Source organism: Schistocerca gregaria, chromosome X (genome assembly GCF_023897955.1).
Source record: "Schistocerca gregaria isolate iqSchGreg1 chromosome X, iqSchGreg1.2, whole genome shotgun sequence".
Taxonomy (NCBI): Eukaryota; Metazoa; Arthropoda; class Insecta; order Orthoptera; family Acrididae; genus Schistocerca; species Schistocerca gregaria.
The window spans coordinates 478261846-478282489 of NC_064931.1; the positions used below are offsets into that span (position 1 = coordinate 478261846).

The following is a 20644-nucleotide window of genomic DNA, read 5'->3' on the forward strand; positions in this document are numbered from 1 at the left end:
ATTTTCAATTGTCCTCATTGATGTATGTCAACTCCTATCGGCAGCGTAGGGTCTTGATTGAATTATCATTTCATTCTAGAGCTCTGCATGGTCACCGATGGTATCTGTTCTTTCGAACATGTCCGAAAGAACAGATACCATCTTCATATACCATCAAGTACTGGTCTGCCTTCCACTGCCTTAGTGGCAGCCATTCCACCACGCATTATTCCCTTCTTCACGATCACCACCACCACTTCCCTGAGAGCCTCAGTAAGCTAGCTATTTTGCTATCCACCTCTCTTAGGTCTTCTCCATTCCCAAAAATCCTCACTTTGATTACTCCATCTACCCCACAGTCCTTGAATGCTCCAATACATATGCCCCGCCATTCGCCTCCAGTTTCCTACTTGGATCAGTTATCCCCTCAGACATAAACACTCCCATTACTGCACACAATATCAAACTCATACTCAACTTCAAAAGCAACACCATCCCAGGTCACGACAGTGTCACCTACTGCCATCTTAAGGAATCCTCCCCTCCTTCCTGACTGTCCTTGCTACCCTGCGTAATATCCTCCTCTCCACCATCTTTTACCCTGATCTGTGGAAGACTCCCCACATCCTGCTGTTCCCTAAACCCAACAGACCCCCCTCTGACATCTCCCTATCTTCCCATCTGCCTTACCTCCATATTCAATAAGGTCTTCGAGTCCATCCTCTCCCACCATGTTCATCACCAACGCAACCAGCAACATCTCCTTCGCCTTACGCAGTGTGCCTTCTGGCCCTCCTTCTCAACCTTACCAATCTTATTTCCCTTGAACTTAACTCTCATCAATCTGCTATCTTTGCTTCCCTCGATCTCCAGAATACCTATGACCACATCTGGCATTCTAGGCTCCTTTTTAAACTCCCGATCTACACGCTTCCCATCAATTTCGTCCATCTCGTTTTCCTCTCCTGTTGTCCCTCCTATGTCACTATCCACAATACCAACTCCCATACTTTCTATTCCATTGCTGGTGTGCCCCAAGGCTCTGTCTTTCCTCTATCTCCTGTATACTGCAGATATGCCCAAAACCTCCCCTGCCTGTTCACCACCTCCAATTTGGTGATAACACCACCTTCCTGGCCCTTTAACCTACCCTTCAAGGCCCCAAAATACCCTTCAAATCCATCTTGATCAGTTCACCTCTTGGTGCAACCAATGGCTCCTTCACATCAATCCTTCCAAGACACAGGCAATCATCATAGGTCATACCATCTGCTCATTCTGGCTCCATAATTTTTAACTCACCATTTATGGTGGTCATATCTACCTCACTCCTACCCTGAAATAGCTTGGCCTCACCCTTGACTGTCACCTCACCTGGACTCCCCATCTCTCTATGATAAAACGCAAAACCCAAAATAGACTCTGCCTCCTGAAATTCCTGTCAAGCCAGGCATGGGAACTGCATCCTTCCACCATCCTTCACACCTGCAAATCGTTGATCCATCCCATACTTTTTCATGCTAGCGTCACCTGGATTTCTGCACCACCCAGATTCTATAAAGCCCTCCAAATCCTTGAATACCATGCACTCTGCCTCTCCTTCTGTCTCTGCCTCCCGTCCTCGACACAGATGATCTATGACCTCATCCCCTTCCCACATCTCCTCCTTTTCCTCAAACATCATCTGCACCCTATACATCATCTGCAGACTCGATCTCACCCCCCCCCCCCACCCAACCTCTCGTGTCTTCTATCCGCTCTACCCCCACCCCATTGCCACACCTTTACCATCGCGTCCTGCCCTCTCTTAACACTCTCCACCTCCATGCCCAATGCAACTTCCAGCACCTACCACTCCTGGATGATGAGCTTCGCCCTGATATCTACCCCTCCTACCAACTCTAATCCGACCTTCTTCCTCCTCAGCATTCCCTCTCCCCTCCTCTTCACTTCCCCTGAACGGTTTTTTCCTCCCTCCTCCACCCCCTCCATTTCCATTGCACCCCTTGTGCATCTCTGCACTCCCTCCTGATTTTTCCCTCTCCATCCCTCACCCCATCTATCTTCCGTCCCTTGGTGCATCTCCGAGCCCCATGTTTTTCCTCCCACCCTCTCCAGCCTCCCCTCTCTCTGCCCCCTCCTGTGCCCTGTTTTTCCTCCTCTCGGGCCTCCCTTCCCCTGGCAGGTCCCTCCTGGCAGTTTTTGCTCTTAGTCATATATGCTCCGTCTAGTGAAGTGGTTTTAAAGTGTCGTCGTTCTGGTGTGTTAGATGGTGGCCAGCCTTTTGCTTGTGTGTGTGTGACTTCAGTGTTTTTTACGTACTACGCAAATCACCTACTGTGTTTTTTTTTTAATTTTATGTGGACTGTTTTTGAAGTGTCTCACAATGAACGTTTCCGAGTATGTGTACATTTTAACCCCCACTGTCTCCCCTTATTTTTTCCTTATGCCCCCATTTATCGTCTTTTACATATATCGTTGTCATCTTTCTATCAAATGTATCACTCAGCTAAAGAGCGGCGAATTGTGCTGCTACCAGCCCTGGACTGCCCGTATGGGACAGGGGAATGAAATCACAATAACAAAAAAAAAAAGACAGTTCACGACACTCAGTTTCCGTCCCTGACGAAGATGATGGTGGATATCATCGAAACCTTGGAATTTTACTCGAATTTGACGTGGCAAGTGAACTGAGAATTTCTTATGCAAGGACTATGCAGAGAAAAACTTCGTAGCCAGCTTGATGTGTATATTGCTTCTCTTCTGTAACTTATGTTACTACCAACAGAAAGTCCCCATCACACCCCCCTCAGATTTAGTGGTAAAATGGCTCGGTGGTTAGCCTGTCAAAAACTGAACACTGCGAACAGACACGTCAATGACCGGTCGGACAGTTCAAAATTTTGTGGAAAAACAAATATGAGGCAAGTGACCTGGAAGTTTGAACTCAGATCTCCCCCTTCGCAGGCAAACACGATGACCACGTTACCACGACGACGTCGCTGTTCAAATGCGCTTGATGTTGCACGTCTTGAGCTTGGACCATTTACTGTTTCTATTTTGATTCTTTTTTTCACACTTCAGTAAACTTTCTTTGCATTTCCATTCTTGATCTGTGTTCAGTTTTTGACGGGTCTATCAATTGGGCCATATTACCACTATATCTGGGTTGGGGGTGGGGGAGGGGGAGGGGTGCGATGGAGAGTTTCTCTTATGAGGAACGTCGTGAAGCAGTTATCAGATTACTTAAATCGGAGGGAAAATGGCTGTAACTTAATATCAAAACTTTAAAGCCATTTGCAGATTTCTAAAACTAATGCAGCTAAAAAAGTTTACGACTTTTAATGTAAAATATTTTGAGAAAGAATAAAACGGAAGATGATGAGCAGCTTCCTCTTAGAAATATTGTGCAGTTTAGGCAATACCATCCAGTCCTACGATCGCAAATATTTCTCACACTCGAAATGTTTCAATGCGAATTCCGATTTCTCTGCCCATTTCTCCCCATGTAGGTGTGAGTCAATTACGTATTTTCACCTTCGGAGGAGAAAACTTGTGAAATTTCGTGCCTCGCCACAACGAAAAAAGCATTTGTTTGAATGATAGCCACTCCCAATATCTCATCATATCCGTGACTCTCTCTCTGTCGTGACAACAGAGAAGTAGCTACCCTTCTTTGAACTTTTCCGATGTCCTCTTTGAATACTATCTTGTAAGAATACCCTCCCACGGAAATAAAACTTCAGAAGATGACACGAAAGCTTAATTAAACTAGCCAATCTGTACTGTGGATTTGTTGCACGTTCTGAGTGTTCTGCCAACAAAACATATACTTTGCTTCGCCTTACCCGCAAAATTTTCGATGTGATGGTTCTAATTTAAGATGTTCGTAATTGTAATCCCTAGGTATTTAGATGAAATTTAAATTTGTGTGACTTATTGCGAAATCGATTTTTTGAGTATTCGTATGAAGGGCAATAGTCTTTTTGTTGTTCTCATTTTTGGCACCGTACAGAGATCTTGTCTAAATCATTTTGTAATTTGTTTTGATCATCTGTTAACTAGACGGTAAACGATAGTGTCATCTGCAAACAATCTAAGGGGGTGGCAGTTCAGATTGTCTTCTAAATGATTAATATAAATTAAGAATAGTTGAGGGCCTCTAACGCTTCGATGGAGAATCTTACAGTTATAATTTCAGTTTCACTAATTGACTTTTCGTCAGTTCAAATGGTTCAAATGGCTCTGAGCACTATGGGACTTAACTTGTCAGGTCATCCGCCCCCGAGAACTTAGAACTACTTAAACCTAACTAACCTAAGGACATCACACACATCCATGCCCGAGGCAGGATTCGAACCTGCGACCGTAGCGGTCGCGCGGTTCCAGACTGTAGCGCCTAGAACCGCTTGGCCACTCCGGCCGGCTTTTCGTCAGTTACTACTAACTGTAACATTTTTGGCAGCAGATCACGAATCCAGTTGAACGTTTGAGATGATACTCCTTAGGCAGGTAATTTGTTTAGGAGATAATTCAGTAACTTCGTAAGATACATCTGATATGAGGTTCTGAACAGACAAGACGGGCCTCTGACGGAACTACTTATGTTTGAGTATGATCCAGAGTGGTCGAAACAGGTCATGTAAATAAAAATGTGCAGCTGAGACTCAACGATAAAAGAATTTTTTAAATCTCAATACAGTTGCTGATTCTCTCGAAACGAATACGTCGGCTATAGTAAAAGTACTAACATCCTAGACAACAATACATCTGTACTGAAGCTATTTGTTGATGTCTTCCTTTATAACTCAAAAAACACAGACCTCACATACTCGTTCCATTTATTATAGCTTCGTGGCGTTTCACCCAGATATCTAAACGACTTGAATATGTCAAGCAGGACACTACTAACGCTGATCCGGATATAACGGGTTTATTTTTCCTACTCATTCGCATTAATTCGCAAGCTCTCATTCATCACACCAACTAGAAATTTTGCCTTGCAGCATCATCAGCAAACAATCGAAGATTGCTACCAACACTGTCCTCCAAATTAATATGTATATAGAGAACAACAGCGATCCTATCACACTTCCCTGGGGCACTCCTGACGATACCCTTATCTCTGATGAACACTCCCCGTTGAGGACAACATGTTGGGTTCTATAACTTAGGAAGAGAACGAGCCACTCACACATCTGTGAACCTAATCCATATACTCGGACCTCCGTTTACAGCCTGCGACGGGGCACTGTCAAATGCCTTACGGAAATCTAGAAATATGGAATGTGCTTGTTGCCCTTCAGACATAGTTCGCAGTATCTCATGTGAGAAAAGGGCAAGCTGCATTTCGCACGAACGACGCTTCCTAAAACCATGCTGATTTGTCGAAGTAAGCTTCTTGGTATAAAAAAAATTTATTTTATTCGAACTCAGAATATGTTCAAGGATTCTGCAGCAAACTGATGTTACCGTTATTGATCTCTAATTTTGCGGGCCCGTTCTTTTACCCTTCTTATATACAGGAGTCATCTGCGCTATTTGTTCCAGTCGCTTGGGAATTTGCGCTATCCGGGAGATTCGCCATAAATGCAAGCTAGGCAAAGCATACTCTTTGTAAAACCGAACTGGGATTCCAACCGGACCTTGTGACTTATTTTATTTCAACTCTTTCAGTTGTTTCTCTACACCATGGATCCTTATTACTATGTCGTATACCCAGGAGTCTGTTCGATAGTCAAACGTCGGTATGTTTGTACTATTGTCCTGCTTGAACAATGTCTTCAACGCAAAATTTAAAACTTCTACTTTCGTTTTGTATCTTCAATTCCTTGCACATACGGCGGCTTAAATGTTTAATATAGTCTATATTCAATTGGAGAGAAGTCTCCTGTTGAAGAATGTTCAGTAGAAGACATGGTTTCACTCACTTCTCGCTGCACGGAGCATCGCATTATCTTGAAAAAAAAATGTTATTTTAACTAACGTAGACCGTTAAACTTGTAATTTTTACGCATGTCATTGCACTGGGAACATTATTTCCCAATATTAATTGTTTTATAAGCGTTTCAGAGAGAAGGAATGTTATGTCTCTTAATCAGGTAGCGAGGTTAGAAAATTTAAAAAGGGGTATGGCTAGGTTGAAATCAGATATAGCGGGGATTAGTGAAGTTTGGTGGCAGGACGAACACATCTGGACGGGTGAGAGCTGGGTTACAAATACACAGTCAAATAGCGGTGATGCAGGAGTAGCTCTGATAATGAAAAAGAAAACAGAAATATTGGTAAACTGCTAAGAGAAGCATAATGGACTTATTGTCGTAGTCAATGTAGACACGAAGCCAACACTCACCAATGTAGTAAAAGTTCATATGCCAGCTGGATCCGCAGATGATGAAGAGATTAAATAAATTATTCAAATAGTTGATGGAGAGGAAAATTTAATTGTGATGGGGGATAGGAATTCGAAACCAGAAAACGGGAGAGATGGCAAAATGATAGGAGGATATGGACTAGAGGAAATGAATTAAGAAGGAAGTCGCCTGGTTGAATTTTGGAGTTCGCTAACAACTGGTTTAAGAATCATGAAAGAAGTCTGTATACGTGGAAGAAACCTGGAGACACCAAAAGGTTTCAGATTGATTATTTAATTGCAAGATAGAGATTTCGGAAACAGATATTAAACTGTAAGACATTACCAGGGTCAAATGTGGACACTGAACACAATTTATTTTTTATGGACTATAGATTAAAACTGCAGAAATCGCAAGAAAATAGAAAATTAAGCAGATTGGACCTAGATAAGTTGAAAAAACCAGAGGATGATGAGAGTTTCAGAAGGATTAGTAGGCAACGAATGGACAGAACAGGAAACAGGGAATAAAGAAGACGGCTGGGTAGCTTTGAGTGATGAAATATTGAAGACAGCAGAAGATCACGTAAAAAAACAGAGCCTAGTAGAAATATTTGGACATAGCAGAAGGTGTTGGATTCCATTGACGAAGCTGAAAATATAAAAATGCAGCAAATGAAGCAGGACAAAGGGAATACAAAAATCTAAAAATTGGGATTGATAAGAAATGCAAAGTGGCTAAGCAGGAATAGATAGAGGATAAATGTAAGGATATAGAAGCAAATATATACTGCCTATAGGCGTTTGGAGAAAAGCAAAGCAGCTGCATGCAAAGTGGCTAAGCAGGAATAGCTAGAGGATAAATGTAGGGCTATAGAAGCAAATATATACTGCCTATAGGCGTTTGGAGAAAAGAAAAGCAGCTGTATGCATATAAAGAGCTCAGACGGAAAACCAGTACTAGGGAAAGGAGGGAAAAGATGCAACGTGGAAGAAATACATAGAAGGGCTATACAAGGGAAATGTGCATGAAGCCAGTAATGCAGAAAGGGAAGCGGACGTAGATGAAGATGAGATGGGAGATTTGATACTGCGAGACGAATTTGACATAACACTGAAAGACCTAACTCGAAACAAGTAGTAGAAGTAGACGACATTCCCTCAGAAGTACTGATAGTCTTGGGTGAGCCACCCATGGCATAACTGTTCCACTTAGTGTGCAAGAAACAGAAGAAATACCATCAGACTTAAAGAAGAATGGAATAATCCTAAAAAAGAAGGTACTGATAGGTGCGATTATTACCGAACCATCAGTTTAATAATTCGTGGTTGCAAAACACTAACGCGATTTTTTATAGAAGAATCTAAAGGCTGTAGTAGTCGACCTCGGTTAAGATCAATTTGTATTCTGCAGAATTGTAGGAACACGCGAGGTGATGCTGACTCTATGACTTATCTTAGAAGATAGGTTAAGGAAAGGCAAACTTACATTTACAGCTTTTGTAGATGTGGGGGAAGCTTTTGATAATGTCGGCTGATTAGATTCTTTGAAATTCTGAAGCTAGCAGGAGTGAAATACAGGGAGTGAAAGGTTATGTGCAACTTGTAAACAAACCAGACGACAATTTATAAGAGTCGATGCTCATGGAAGGGAAGCAGTGGTTGAGGGAGTGAAACAGTGTTGAAACTTATCCCCGGTGGCATTCAGTCTGTACACTGAGTAAGCAGTAAACGAGATCAAAGAAAAAAATTTGAAGAACGAAGAGAAATAAAAAGTTTGACGTTTGCCGATGACTTGCAATTCTGTCAGAGACAGCAAAGGACTTGGTAGAGCAGTTGAAAGGAAAGGACATTAACATAAAAGGAGGGTACAAAATGAACTTCAACAAAAACTAAGCAAGGGTAATGGAATATAGTCGAATTAAATCAGGCGATGCTGAGGGAGTCAGATTAGGAAACGAGACATTTGAAGTAGCAGATGAGTTTTGCTATTTGAGCAATATAAATACTAATGAGTGTCGAAGCAGAGAGAAAATAAATTACAGACAGAAAATGAGAAGAAATGTGTTTCTGAAGAAGAGAAATTTGTTAACATCAAATGAAGATTCAAGTTTTAGGACGTTGTCTCGAAGGTATTTGTCTGGAGTGTGGCCTTATTAGGAAGTGAAACGTGGACAATAAAAATTTTGGCAAGAAGCTAAAAGAAGCTTTTGAAATGTGGTGGTACAGAGGAATGCTGAAGATCAGATGAGTACATCATGTAACCAATCAGAAGGTACTGAATAGAACTTACTTAGTTACATGTTCCATAGATCATTTGAACGATTCTTTTATCTAAATGAAGTGGAATGACTCAGTTTACAGGATATGTATACATGATTAGTGTTAACATTAATGAACACATTTTTTTTAGTCTTACTAATGAAACTACACTTAACAGTTTTTTTAACTGGCTATCAGTTTTTAAGTAGAAATTCATCAATGAAATAGAAGGCGAATTTCAGGAGAAGTGATTTTAAGTTTAATTTAAAACTTACTTAACTACCTGTCAGGCATTTAGAGATTTTTTATTATTATTGGGAAAAATGATCAAAGATTTTTGTTGCTGCATACTAAACTTCTTTCTGAGCCACTGACTGCTTTAAGAATGGGTAATAAATGTTCTTTTCAAAAAATGGTGGATTATTTATGACGAATTTCATTAGCAAATATATGCACTGTGACGGCACAGTTAAAATTCCTAGTTCCTGAAGAGGTACATAAATGACGTCTGTGGGTGAACACCATATATTATTCTTACTGCTCATTTTTATGTAATCGACACTTTCTTTCTGGGTGGTGAGTTAACCCAGAAAATAACTCCACAAGGCATTACTGGGTGGAAATATGCAATATACTGAAGAAGGTTGATTCGTCTGTTTCCAAGATTAACAATTATACGAAGAGCAAAAGTAGCTGAATTTAATTGTTTGAGAATCTCTGTTGTATACTTCTTCCACTTCAAGTTTTCTTTAATATGTACACCCAAAATTTGGAGCATTCTACGCTATTTAGTGACTCCTGCTCAATTGCTACGTCAAATGTTGATATGACTGATGTGTTTTTTCCAAAATTTAGTGACAGTCCATTTTCTGAGAATCACTTTATAATTGTTTGGAAAATATCATTTACCATCTCTTCTGTTGCCTTCTCCTTAATGGGATTTATTGTAACACTAATATCTTCTGCAAAACGAAGCAATTCTGTTTATTGAATATTAAGTGGGAGGTCATTCACATATAAAAGGAATAGGAGTACACACAAGATTGAACCCCGTGGGACTCACACTGTGATTTTTGAATTGGGGCATATTTTGCCCCCCCCCCCCCCAAAAAAAAGAAATTGGTTGCTAGGGCACAGTCTGAGACATCAAGGGATCACCTTTTAGTATTGGAGGGAACTGGGAGAAGGGGGGGGGGGATTGTAGAGGGAGCCCAAGAGATGAATACAGTAAGCAGGCTCAATAGGACGTAGGTTGCAGTAGCTATTCGGAGATGAAAGAGGAAGAGGCTTGCTCTGGATAGAGTAACGTGGAGAGCGGCGTCAAGTCATTCTTCGGACTGAAGAACACAACAACAACAACAACAACAACAACGCAACAGAAAGAATATAGCAGCCAATCGCTTAACATGTAATATTCACTCTCTGGAAGAGATACGTACAGCGTAAATGGGCCCTCACCAGAATATGGACATTGTACGTAGAAGCGATGATTATATTATGTTATCTATTTTTCATCGTAAGTAATTGATAATCGGAACATTTATATCTCGGAAATAAGGACGAAAGCACACTTTTTGTCAGCCTGACAGGTGATATTCAGAGGTCGAAAGCAGGTAGTTGTATTTAGAGCTTCATCATTATTCCAAAATCTGGTAATTTGGTGGAGAACACGGTAATAATACCATTGCTGTATCTTGCGGCATATGTCTCCTATAATGTTCTATGTTCCTATCTGTTGGTGTTTCACAATGAATGTCGCTTGTGTCAGTCCTAGAGCTCGTACCTTTTATTACGGAACATTGCATGGTTCGTTCATTCACTACGACAGTTTAAAACGCCCCTCGCAGTTATTAGTTTCGTCTACTGCGTCTTAATCATACTTTAGGAGAAACTGAGCGGAAATATAATGTAGCACAAAGGCTATATAAACGCTGCCGGACGTCAATAACTTTACAGACACGTTTGTGAGATGTTACCCATGGTACACTCTGCGCAGATTAATATCAACAAACGTTTTAATGGGCATCCCGTATCAGTACTCACACGCACTAATCGCCAAGTGCATAGCCCTGTTCTTGTGCGCTTTTATCGATTGCAGGGCTTTATATAAAGACGCGGGGGTTGAACGAACGGTCAGTCTAGCCGAGGTGTTACTGGCATGACGGGAGGCAGCAGCTCGCAATGTTCAGGAAAAAATGGAAGGTTACCTCTCACAGTAAGTGCTTGTGTTGTCGACAACAGTAGTGTTGCATGGCTCTTCGCTTTGGTGGTGTGACTAGCTCTGTATCAGTTTGGAGCTACCACGTATGAATTCTGCTGTTTACTGTTGTGCCGCATATCTAACAGGAATTAAACAACACCCAGTGCCCATGAGAACAGCTTACGTCGATAAACTTGATACGTTGCCGTGCATCGTTTCATTGCTAGGGAAATTGACTATCGAGACGAAGTCCACGTGACAAACATGAACGATAGAATTTAATTAATGAAATGTTAGTTACATCAAGCAAAACAACTTTTTGCTGTTTCATGCAGATTTATTCTCATGCATATCAAGATCTAGGATTAGATTCTGGGTGAAAGTACAGCAAAAATTGAATTTATTAGCGTTTTACCGTCATCACATGTTAATCTGATTGCATTCTCAAAAATTATCCATTGCTGCTAGAGAAATATTATTTTATTTCTATAAGTTCTGTCTTATTGTCACCTGTTCACACTTCAACATTTTCACTGTAGCGTCATAAACAGCACTTTTTATGGTACAGCGTTCACTGTTGAAAGCTGCCACTGTATGAGACGGATAAATACCGTTAAAATAACGTGGCAACTGTGGTTATCATTTTGTAGCTCCTTTTGTATGCAGATAGTAACAGTAAGAACTGTGTTGAAAAGTAAGAATACACATAGCAGCAGCCAAATGAGTTTATTTTTCTTTTTTGTTGTCTGTATATAACCGTGTAAACAGGTAGAGATGCACACGTGCTCGAGACGTATTTTTATAAGTTTAGTGTATACATGATGTTCCGAAATTTCCGTTACAAACCTTTAGGATTTGTAGAGGGGAGTGAGTACATAATATTTTGAATAGGAACTCACGTCCAGAAACGTACCGATTCCGCTCTACGACGGCTTCATTTCAGATGTTTAACTAATCCACGTCTGCTTGAGGAATTAAATGAGGGAATCACACAATAAAATTATTACATAACAATTCGAAAGGAAACACAATGAACCACTCATTTATCACTTAAGCACACTTGTTTGCATTAACACTTAAACACTGTCTGTTTACATTATTCCGAATCAACCATACTTTACGCATAGAACGTGATGTTCAAGTGTTAATGCAAACAATTGTGCATCAGTGATAAATGGATGATTCGTTACGTTTTCTTTCGAATTGTTATCTAAAAATTTTACTGCGTCACGCCTAATTCAGTTCCTCAAGCAGAAGCTGATGAGTTAAACATCTGAATTGAAACCGTCGTAGAACAGATACGGTACGTTTCTGGACGTGTGTGTGTGTGTGTGTGTGTGTGTGTGTGTGTGTGTGTGTGTGTGTGTGCGAGTGAGAGAGAGAGAGAGAGAGAGAGAGAGAGAGAGAGAGAGAGAGGGTGGACAGAGGCATATACTCTCGTTTCTTGCATTAGTAACATCTGACATATCTGCTGTAGCTTCAGGCAAGGCTTTCATTTTCCCGAAACTAACTGTTTCGTACTGTTGTGTTCCTCATTTAGGTAAAGAGTCGACGTTTGTCCAAAGCTTTTTTCCAGTTCCAATGGATATGATTTCACCTCACTCAGGATGAATTCGCTTCCATTACTTCGACGGCTGATTTATTTTGGAATTAACGTCAGCTGTGGAACCGCTCCGAATGGTAGTTTTCTTAATTTGATACTAGCTGCATTTCATTTATCGCATGGATACGGGTAACTAATATTAAAAATGTAAATAGATTCCTCATTCTCTAATCGCTTGTTTTATGTCTTAGGCCTCTGTGTATCACCGCTCCTTCTACTACGAAACCCACCAAGCGAGCTGGTGCGCTGGTTGAGACATTGGATTGGCGTTGTGGAGAGCGGGACTCAAATCCCCTTCAAGCCATCCAGTGCTTCCATAAATCGCTTAAGACAAATGCCAGGATGACACTCTTGAAAAGAACACGATCGATTTCCTTTGCCGTCCTTGTGCATACCGAGCATGAACCCCATCTCTAATGATGTCGTTGTCGTTGGGACGTCAAATCTTTTTATGATATATCCTCTGACTGACATCAAATTAAACATTTCTGTTCCATTGTTGTGTGTGGTTTGGTGGCTGTGCGTGTAAGGCAAACCACATTTCCTAATGTCTGGGGTTCGAGTCCTGTTTGGTCTTTTTCTGGTAACGTTTTGACAATGTTTTGTGTGTGTTAAAAAAAATCGAGTTGCATAACGGCTGGATGATGCAGTTTTCATATCACTGGAAGGCAAGGACACACAATCTTCAATAGAACCATGTGCAGTAACACTGTCGAGTACCGCGACCGTTCTGAGTGATGATAGCTTTCACTTCCTTTCACGACGTAACTAAGCCACGGAACTAAGACTAGCTAATACCGCGTCTCGATTTCGTGTCTCCGTTCGGCTATTAATTTCTAGTTCTATTCGACTATCTCGGAACCAAGTCCAAGGGCAGGTTGCTTGTCTAACGGAATCCAGGGCCAGAAAAAACTTGATTTGTATACTTCGCGTAATTATTGACCGAATTTAAAAATTTTGAATGTTGTCACAACCTACTCATTAAAAGGTGTAAAACGTTTCAAGCAACAAGACAAGTATTAAAGTAAAAAAACGTTATGGTATGTTTGTCTTGAGGCAGCGTAAGTGGCCATGCGGAAATACTAAGATTATACTCATTTAGTATTGGAGAATGAGAACACTTAGCGGCTTCCATCGAACTTTACACTTAATTCCACTTCCTTACGAAACCTTTTATCGCTGACACCCCCCACAAAATCATGAAAGGAAAAACGTTTATCGCTAGCTACATTTTTACTGTTCATGCAGTCAGACTTCAGCTCCAGGCATGACGTTTTAATTTATTACTTCTTTGCTTCAGAGACTAAACGCAACATATTTTGCACGCAGTATCGACATAAGACTTGCAAAATTATATCATTGCTCGAGACATTGTTCAGGAGACCAAACGTTATAAACATTCCGATGCATGAAACACGTCCTTTGGCTTAAAATGGAGCGGAGATTACCCAGGCTATATACATCAAGTGATTTATAGCGAGACAACTTAGCAATTTCCAATAAATTGTAAGTATAATTTTAAATCTTTTCTATACATTTTTTCGCTTACCTACTTAACGTCAAATATTTAAAACATTAACTAATTTGCAAAGTAATCAGACGTTTGAAGCTGTTTTGTACATGGGAGTCCGATTCTTTTAGAATCGCGGATTTACCGGTTGTAATGACAGTTGATTAGGATTTTTCAGAAAATTCTGAACGCATATGATAGCACTTTACACTAGTTATAGCGAAAGCGCAGTGTATGGACGTCTCGGAGCGTCAATGTCTTTCGGAGACAGATGATTTAGACAGCCCCCACTCCGAGATTTTTTGTTTTTAGCTATAAGAATCGTTATACGTATATGACAGAGTCTTACAATCAGAGAGCAAAAATACTCCCAGTTACAAGTAAGGACGATGTGTTCCGCTTGTCCATGTTAAACAAGCGCGAAGCTATAATGACCTGAAAAACTGATATTTGTTTTTGACAAAATATTCTTCTGTAGCCCTTAATGTTATTTGGCACTTGATAATCTGAAACTGTATTAAAAAATGTGACCATGCGCTAAACATCTCACTTATTCTTCGAAAAGTATCATTAAATTGTTACGAAATGCCGAATACACTTTTAGGACATTATATTCTCAATATCTGCAACCATTCTTCCTCAGCTGCTATTTAAAATCTTTTTTCTCTTGAAGATAAGAATTTACTGCTTCTCGTCGTTTGCAAATGAATTTTTTAATTATTTTTAACCAAACATGTTCCACGTTATTGTATTAAATGTCTTCAGTGGTCTACAAAGACCGTTGACTGAATACACCTAAGCTCGTCAAATGAAAAATATTTGGTTAAAAACTATACTAAAAATTAGTTGCAAAGGAGGAGCTATAATTGTTATTTTCTACAAGATAAACAGCACTTTTAGAAACATTTTATTTCGGCCACCTCGTGTTTAGTAGACAGATCTATAACCCATCTACTACATATGAGCTGACTTTTTTATGTGGACTTTTAGCTGGACGATATAATTTGGTTTTACTCTCGTGATTTCACCGTAGCACGGTCGTTGAACTCCCAATGTCTACACTCACTTTCGCACTCTGCATGCAACGGGCGATCGATAGCTGCGCCACTGCCCCTAGCACGCTCCACCTTTTTCGAACTGCTCTAAGAGTCTGGAAGGCCAGGCGTTTTAAGTTCCGTACTCTCTGCACGATCACAACAATTATCTGCTTTCACCGTTGTGCCACTGTACCATGGAGCTTATGTCATTCTGAACGGAGAGAAGTCCTCAGACGTAAAAGTCTCACGCGAGTATTATAGGGCCATTCCTTTTTACAGTATACATAAATTACCTAGTAGATAAAGTCGGAGGTTCCATGAGCTTTTGCAGACAATGCAGCTGTATTCAAACAAGTCGCGGCTGTATAAAATTGTAGCGAAATGCAGGAAGACTTACAGAAGATCAACGATTCGTGCAGGGAGTGGCAATTGACTTTCAACATAAACAAATATAACGTATTGCGAATACATAGACAGAAATACCCCTTAATGTACGATTACAAGATTTCAGAAGTGACTGGAAGCAGTCGCATCCTTAAAATATGTATGAGTATGCTTACGAAGCGATTTGAACTAGAACGACCATATAAAAATAATCGCGAGTGAGGCATGTGCCAGACATATTCATTGGTAGGATCATAAGGAAATGTAGTTCATCGACAAAGGAAGTAGCTTACAAAACATTCGTTCGACCAATCCTTGAATATTGCTTATCAGTATGGGATCCGTATCAGATGGAACTAATGGGACAGAGAAGAGCAGCACGTTTCGTAACAGATTCATTTAGTAAGCGCGAAAGCGTCACTGAGATACTCAGCCAACTCCAGTGGCAGACGCTGCAGGAGAGGCATTCTTCATCTAAGTTATGGCCAACTGTTAAAGTACCGAGAATGTACATTCCTCGAAGAGTCAACCAATATATTGATTCCTCCTACGCATGTCTCGTGAAAAGACCATGTAGATAAAATTAGAGAGATTCGAGCTCACACGGAGGCTTAGTAGTAATCGCTCTCGCCCCGAACCATACGCGAGTGGAACAGAAAAGACGGAAATGACAGTGTGCACAAAGTACACTGCGCCAGGCACCGTAAGGTGGCTTGTGAAGTACAGATGTAGATGTAGATGTGACGCACTGTTTGTACCAATTGTCTCCCATGATCAGCATTTCTTTATAAGCGTAAGTGTACCAGATTTTTTAAAAAATTAGATGTTAGAATCGAACTGTTAATTTTATTATACGTAAAGCTGTAAATACGATGCGCTTTCCAAATAATCTTAGCCTGATTACTAACTTTATTTACTTTTATCGTACACATGAAAGTGTGTTGTGTAACTAACAGATATTAATGGACAACAGGAAAATAAATCAATAAATGTCCATGTGAGCAACGGTGACAGCACGTAGCACATTTAGTCGATATTAAATTTCAGTCTCATGTATTAGCCTGTGTAATGAGAGAGGTCAAACGGGATATGTTTCGTTTCAGAGGGCTCGTTTTCGAACGTAGATCCCTGGAATCTCACAAAAATAGTTGTTGAGCATTTCCGTGACACTCTCACGGTGACTAAACGAAGGGCGCAGTTCTTCTTTGTTTTTTTTTTTTTTTGTCTCATCTATGAATACAACTTAGTAAGGGTACGAGACGGTCCAACTACTCAAGAATTGATCGATCGAGGATTTCACATGCGGTCTCTTTAGGTCGCGAATTATAGTTCCTAGGGATTCTTCAAATAAAATTAAGTCTCACAACTGCCATCATCCCTTGCTAAATTGCATATGTGTTCATTCCACTTTACATCGCTTCGCACGTATACTCCTGTATATTTCACGATGGTGAATTATTCCAGTAACTAGGCAAAGGAGATCACATATTTTTGACTAGTTATTCTCTTAATCTCACATTTGTGTTATGAGATAGATACTACGAGAGTAGCTGTAAATAACGGCAAAATATAGTGACGAAGTATTTTCGGGTAACAAAATTACATTTATAGATAAAGTAATTTGTTAAGCTCGCCAAACAAACTCACAATGACATCATTTCGTAGCAGATGGCGAGCTATATAGTAATGCGAAGAAGGTTCTATAGAACTTAACTTTCTAGAAAGTAGGGGTAATAATCACAACTGACATAAACTGAAGAGTGGTAATGTTATACATTCTAAGTGCTAAATATCACAACCACCAGGAGAATCAATAAGCACTGTATCTCTTTTTGTACATAACTTATCTCTATCCAAAAGTAGTGGAGAAGATATTCTGATTCCACGGAATTACGCTACTCACCTCATCAGTGGAAAAATAATGAGACAAATTAGAAAATAAATTACGTATTAATAAGGTTCTAGGTGCCACACCAGAGAACTTATAATACAAGTACAGAAATATAGCAGTAATGTTTTAACTATCAGAACTGAAGTCAACAAAAACCGTGTCTGATATCGTTCAGATTTTTACAGGAGACTAGTAAAATTAAGGTAAGCAAAAAGTCTTTTAGTATTGACTTCTTTTTCTTATAGAATACCATTTGTGGGACCGTATGCAAAGTTTACCGTAGAACTCGCTCTACTCTTGAGGTAGATATGGTAACATCTGCAATAGGTCTTTCTGTTTTTCAGCATAAACATGGGTGGTCTTTCAGATGAAGTACGAGATGGCATACATCAACCATGGAATTCCCTCCTCTTTTGGACACATGGATATTTTTTCATTCTTCTGTTTCAGAGCAAGACATTTTAATAGCTGCTTGATATGGATGAGTGTGAGATACTTCGATAATACTGCTTTTTGCTTTTTATGCTATTTCTGAAACTCAAATTATCTCCTTTTATTGTAATGATGTTTTATTGATACAAACAAAAGCTTACATGCACACTGCTTAACGCACAAAGTACGCATCAATTAAACGGAGGAGACCTCGACAAATGACACTTGTAACTCCTGAGGGAAGCTTTGCTTGGCAGAAAGACCATGCACCATTTAGTAATGAATCTTTGAAACATTTTCTCTATGATTTGACAGTTGGAACAGATATAAAGACATTCAACAGAGTACCGAGAATACAGCTGCACTGAAAATGTGTTTTGTGAAAAAAAATAACATGAAGGACGTTTGACATTTCCACTCTTGAGTTGTTTTTAGGCCTAATTTCGTTGCAATAATTATTACTTAAAATATGTTTGCATTTTACAGACATGAATAAAAATGCCCACTGATGATGGCCCAAAAGATACTGAAACATGTTCGAGCAGTAAAAAGAACAGTTGTTTGTCTACTAGGAGGCTTGAATTCCCGTTATTGGTACATATTTTTGTTAGGAAGTCTTCATTCTCGTAACATACGTGCTCGGTTATTCTGTATTAATGTATTCTACTAGCTAGAGATTGTGAAAAAATTTATAGAAGATTTTTGGACGTCAAGGGGCGTGGCATCAACCTGAGATCTCTGTTTACTGTCTTCTGGATCTCAAGAACGAATGCAGAAAGTTGCGTATCACACGACCGGATCATTCCAGAAAAATCACCATACACAAGCACAAAATACGTCCCATCACCCTACCATACATGGACGTCAGTGAGATAGGCCCATAAACCTGAAAATCATCTTAGAGATTTGAATATTCTGCTACTTTGCCCAGTCACATGGCATGAAACCCGGAGTCGTTGCAGTGACTTATGATGCACTGTTGCAGGAAGTGGGACTATATCTCCCGCATAGTCGACGTACACTATCTGAATACTTGATGTCATGCTCCTTGACGTCCAAAACTCTTCTATAATTTTTTCACAATCTCTAGCTAGTAGAATACATTAACACAGAATAACCGAGCACGTATGTTACGAGAAAGAAGACTTCCTATCAAAAATATATATCAATCACGAGAATTTAAGCCTTCTAGTACGCAAACAACTGTTCTTTTTAATGCTCGAACATGTTTCAGTATCTTTGTGCCATCTTCAGAGGGCATTTTTATTTAGGTCTGTAAAATGCAAACGTATTTTAAGTAATAATTATTCCAACGAAATTAGGCCTAAAAACAATTGAAGAGTGGAAATGTCAAACGTCCATCATGCAATTTTTTTCACAAAACATATTTTCAGTGCAGTATCCGAACGCTCCAAGTAATGCAGAAATGTCCACTAGATGTCACGAGAGGTGGACCTGCAGGTCTAAAAAGCAGTCAGGGGGCATTTGTTGTCAGCAGAGAAGCAGTAACACCAGAATGGATCGGCCAGGAGAGCTCAATGACTTCGAACGTGGGCTAGTCATTTGACGTCACCTAAGTAACAGATCCACCAGAGATATTTTAGCCCTCCTAAAGCTGGTGATGTGACTGTGAAGTGGATGCGCGGAAGAGCAACCGTAGCTAAACCTAGACCAGCCGGACCTTATGCACTAACGGACAGGGAACGTCGAGTATTGCGGTGGGTGGCTATAACAAGTTGTATGAAATCACCAAAAGGAACCACTCGTGAGTTCCAAAGTGCTACCAGCAACCCAGCTAGAACAGTGACTGTGTGTAGGCAGTTAAAAAGAATGAGGTACATTGGTCGATCTGTTCCTCATAAACTACACATTTCTGCAGTCGCCACTCGACAGTGGATGACAGGAAGCGAGATTTGGAGTGATAAATTACGCTGTACCAAATGGCAATCCGATGGAACAGTTTGGGCTTGGTGGATTCCTTGAGAACGTTACCTGCCATTATCTGCAATGCCAACAGTGAACTACAGACGAAGAGCTGTTGCGGTATGGAGATCCTTTTTGTGGTTAAGGTGGTTGACACCATTGTGTAAGCGTACAGTAGGGGAACAGTTTCGACACGAAGATTGATTGTATGAGCATGACAATACACCTTATCATAAGGCAGATTTTGTAAGGCAATTGCTTGTGGACAACAAAATTCCTGAGACAGATTGGTCTGCCCAGAGTCCAGACCTGAACCCTATGGACCGCCTTTGGGATGAATTAGACGTCTATTTCTCTCCAGACCCTATTGACTAACATTGTTACCTTCTCCGGTTTCGACTTTGAGAAAGAATAGGCTGCCATTCCTCCCTAGATATTCAGACACCTCATTGTAAGTGTCCCCAACAGAGTTCAAGCCGTCATAAAGGGCTAAGGGTGGATATAAAACACATCAATGTGCAATAATAGGTGTCCCGATACTATTGATCAGATAGTGTAGAATTTAACAGGAATACCGTCAGATACAGTGGCCTTTATCGAGCTACTTGAACTAATTTTCATTTCCGGGCTCGCATGTATCCATATCTGAGATTTTCACGTCTGTGTGACTGTCGAATTCTGAACTACGTTATGGCCTTCTTCGATTTAGTATTTCAGCTTTCATTTGATCATCTTCAGTTCCAGTGCAGTCTTGGTCAATGTGAACCTGTGCAGACGATTTTGTTCCATCGACTAATTTTACGTGATACCAAGCCGTTTGAGATTTTTTTGACAGGCAGACAGAAATGCATCTCGTATAGTTTTCCTTTCGCTCGTTCCGTTACTGTTTCGAGGAAATGGATCAACATACTGTTCACTGTCTAGCACACACACTAGTTGTTGTTGGAGTCGCACCTGCTACGGCGACAAGATTCATACAGTTTGAGTTAACGCGTCGTCGGTTGTAGAGGAAGACAGTCATCGCCACGGACTTCGCTCACCTAGCTACACCTACAGATGTGTTTTGTCGTG

The 20644-nt window shown here is 40.3% G+C and overlaps 1 protein-coding gene across 2 annotated transcripts in view; it reads left to right on the forward strand.

The window, feature by feature from the left end:
- LOC126298906 (calcyphosin-like protein) overlaps positions 1 to 20644 on the forward strand; it is a 328934-nt gene that overhangs the window by 80400 nt on the left and 227890 nt on the right. The window contains exon 1 of one of the 2 annotated variants that reach the window (XM_049990448.1): positions 10753 to 10808. The exons of the other annotated variant lie outside the window; for it this stretch is intronic. Within the exon in view, the coding sequence (XP_049846405.1) occupies positions 10775 to 10808 (34 nt within the window). The 5' untranslated portion in view covers positions 10753 to 10774. Of the gene's footprint in view, positions 1 to 10752; positions 10809 to 20644 lie in introns of those variants that run through there. 2 annotated transcript variants of the gene reach the window in all.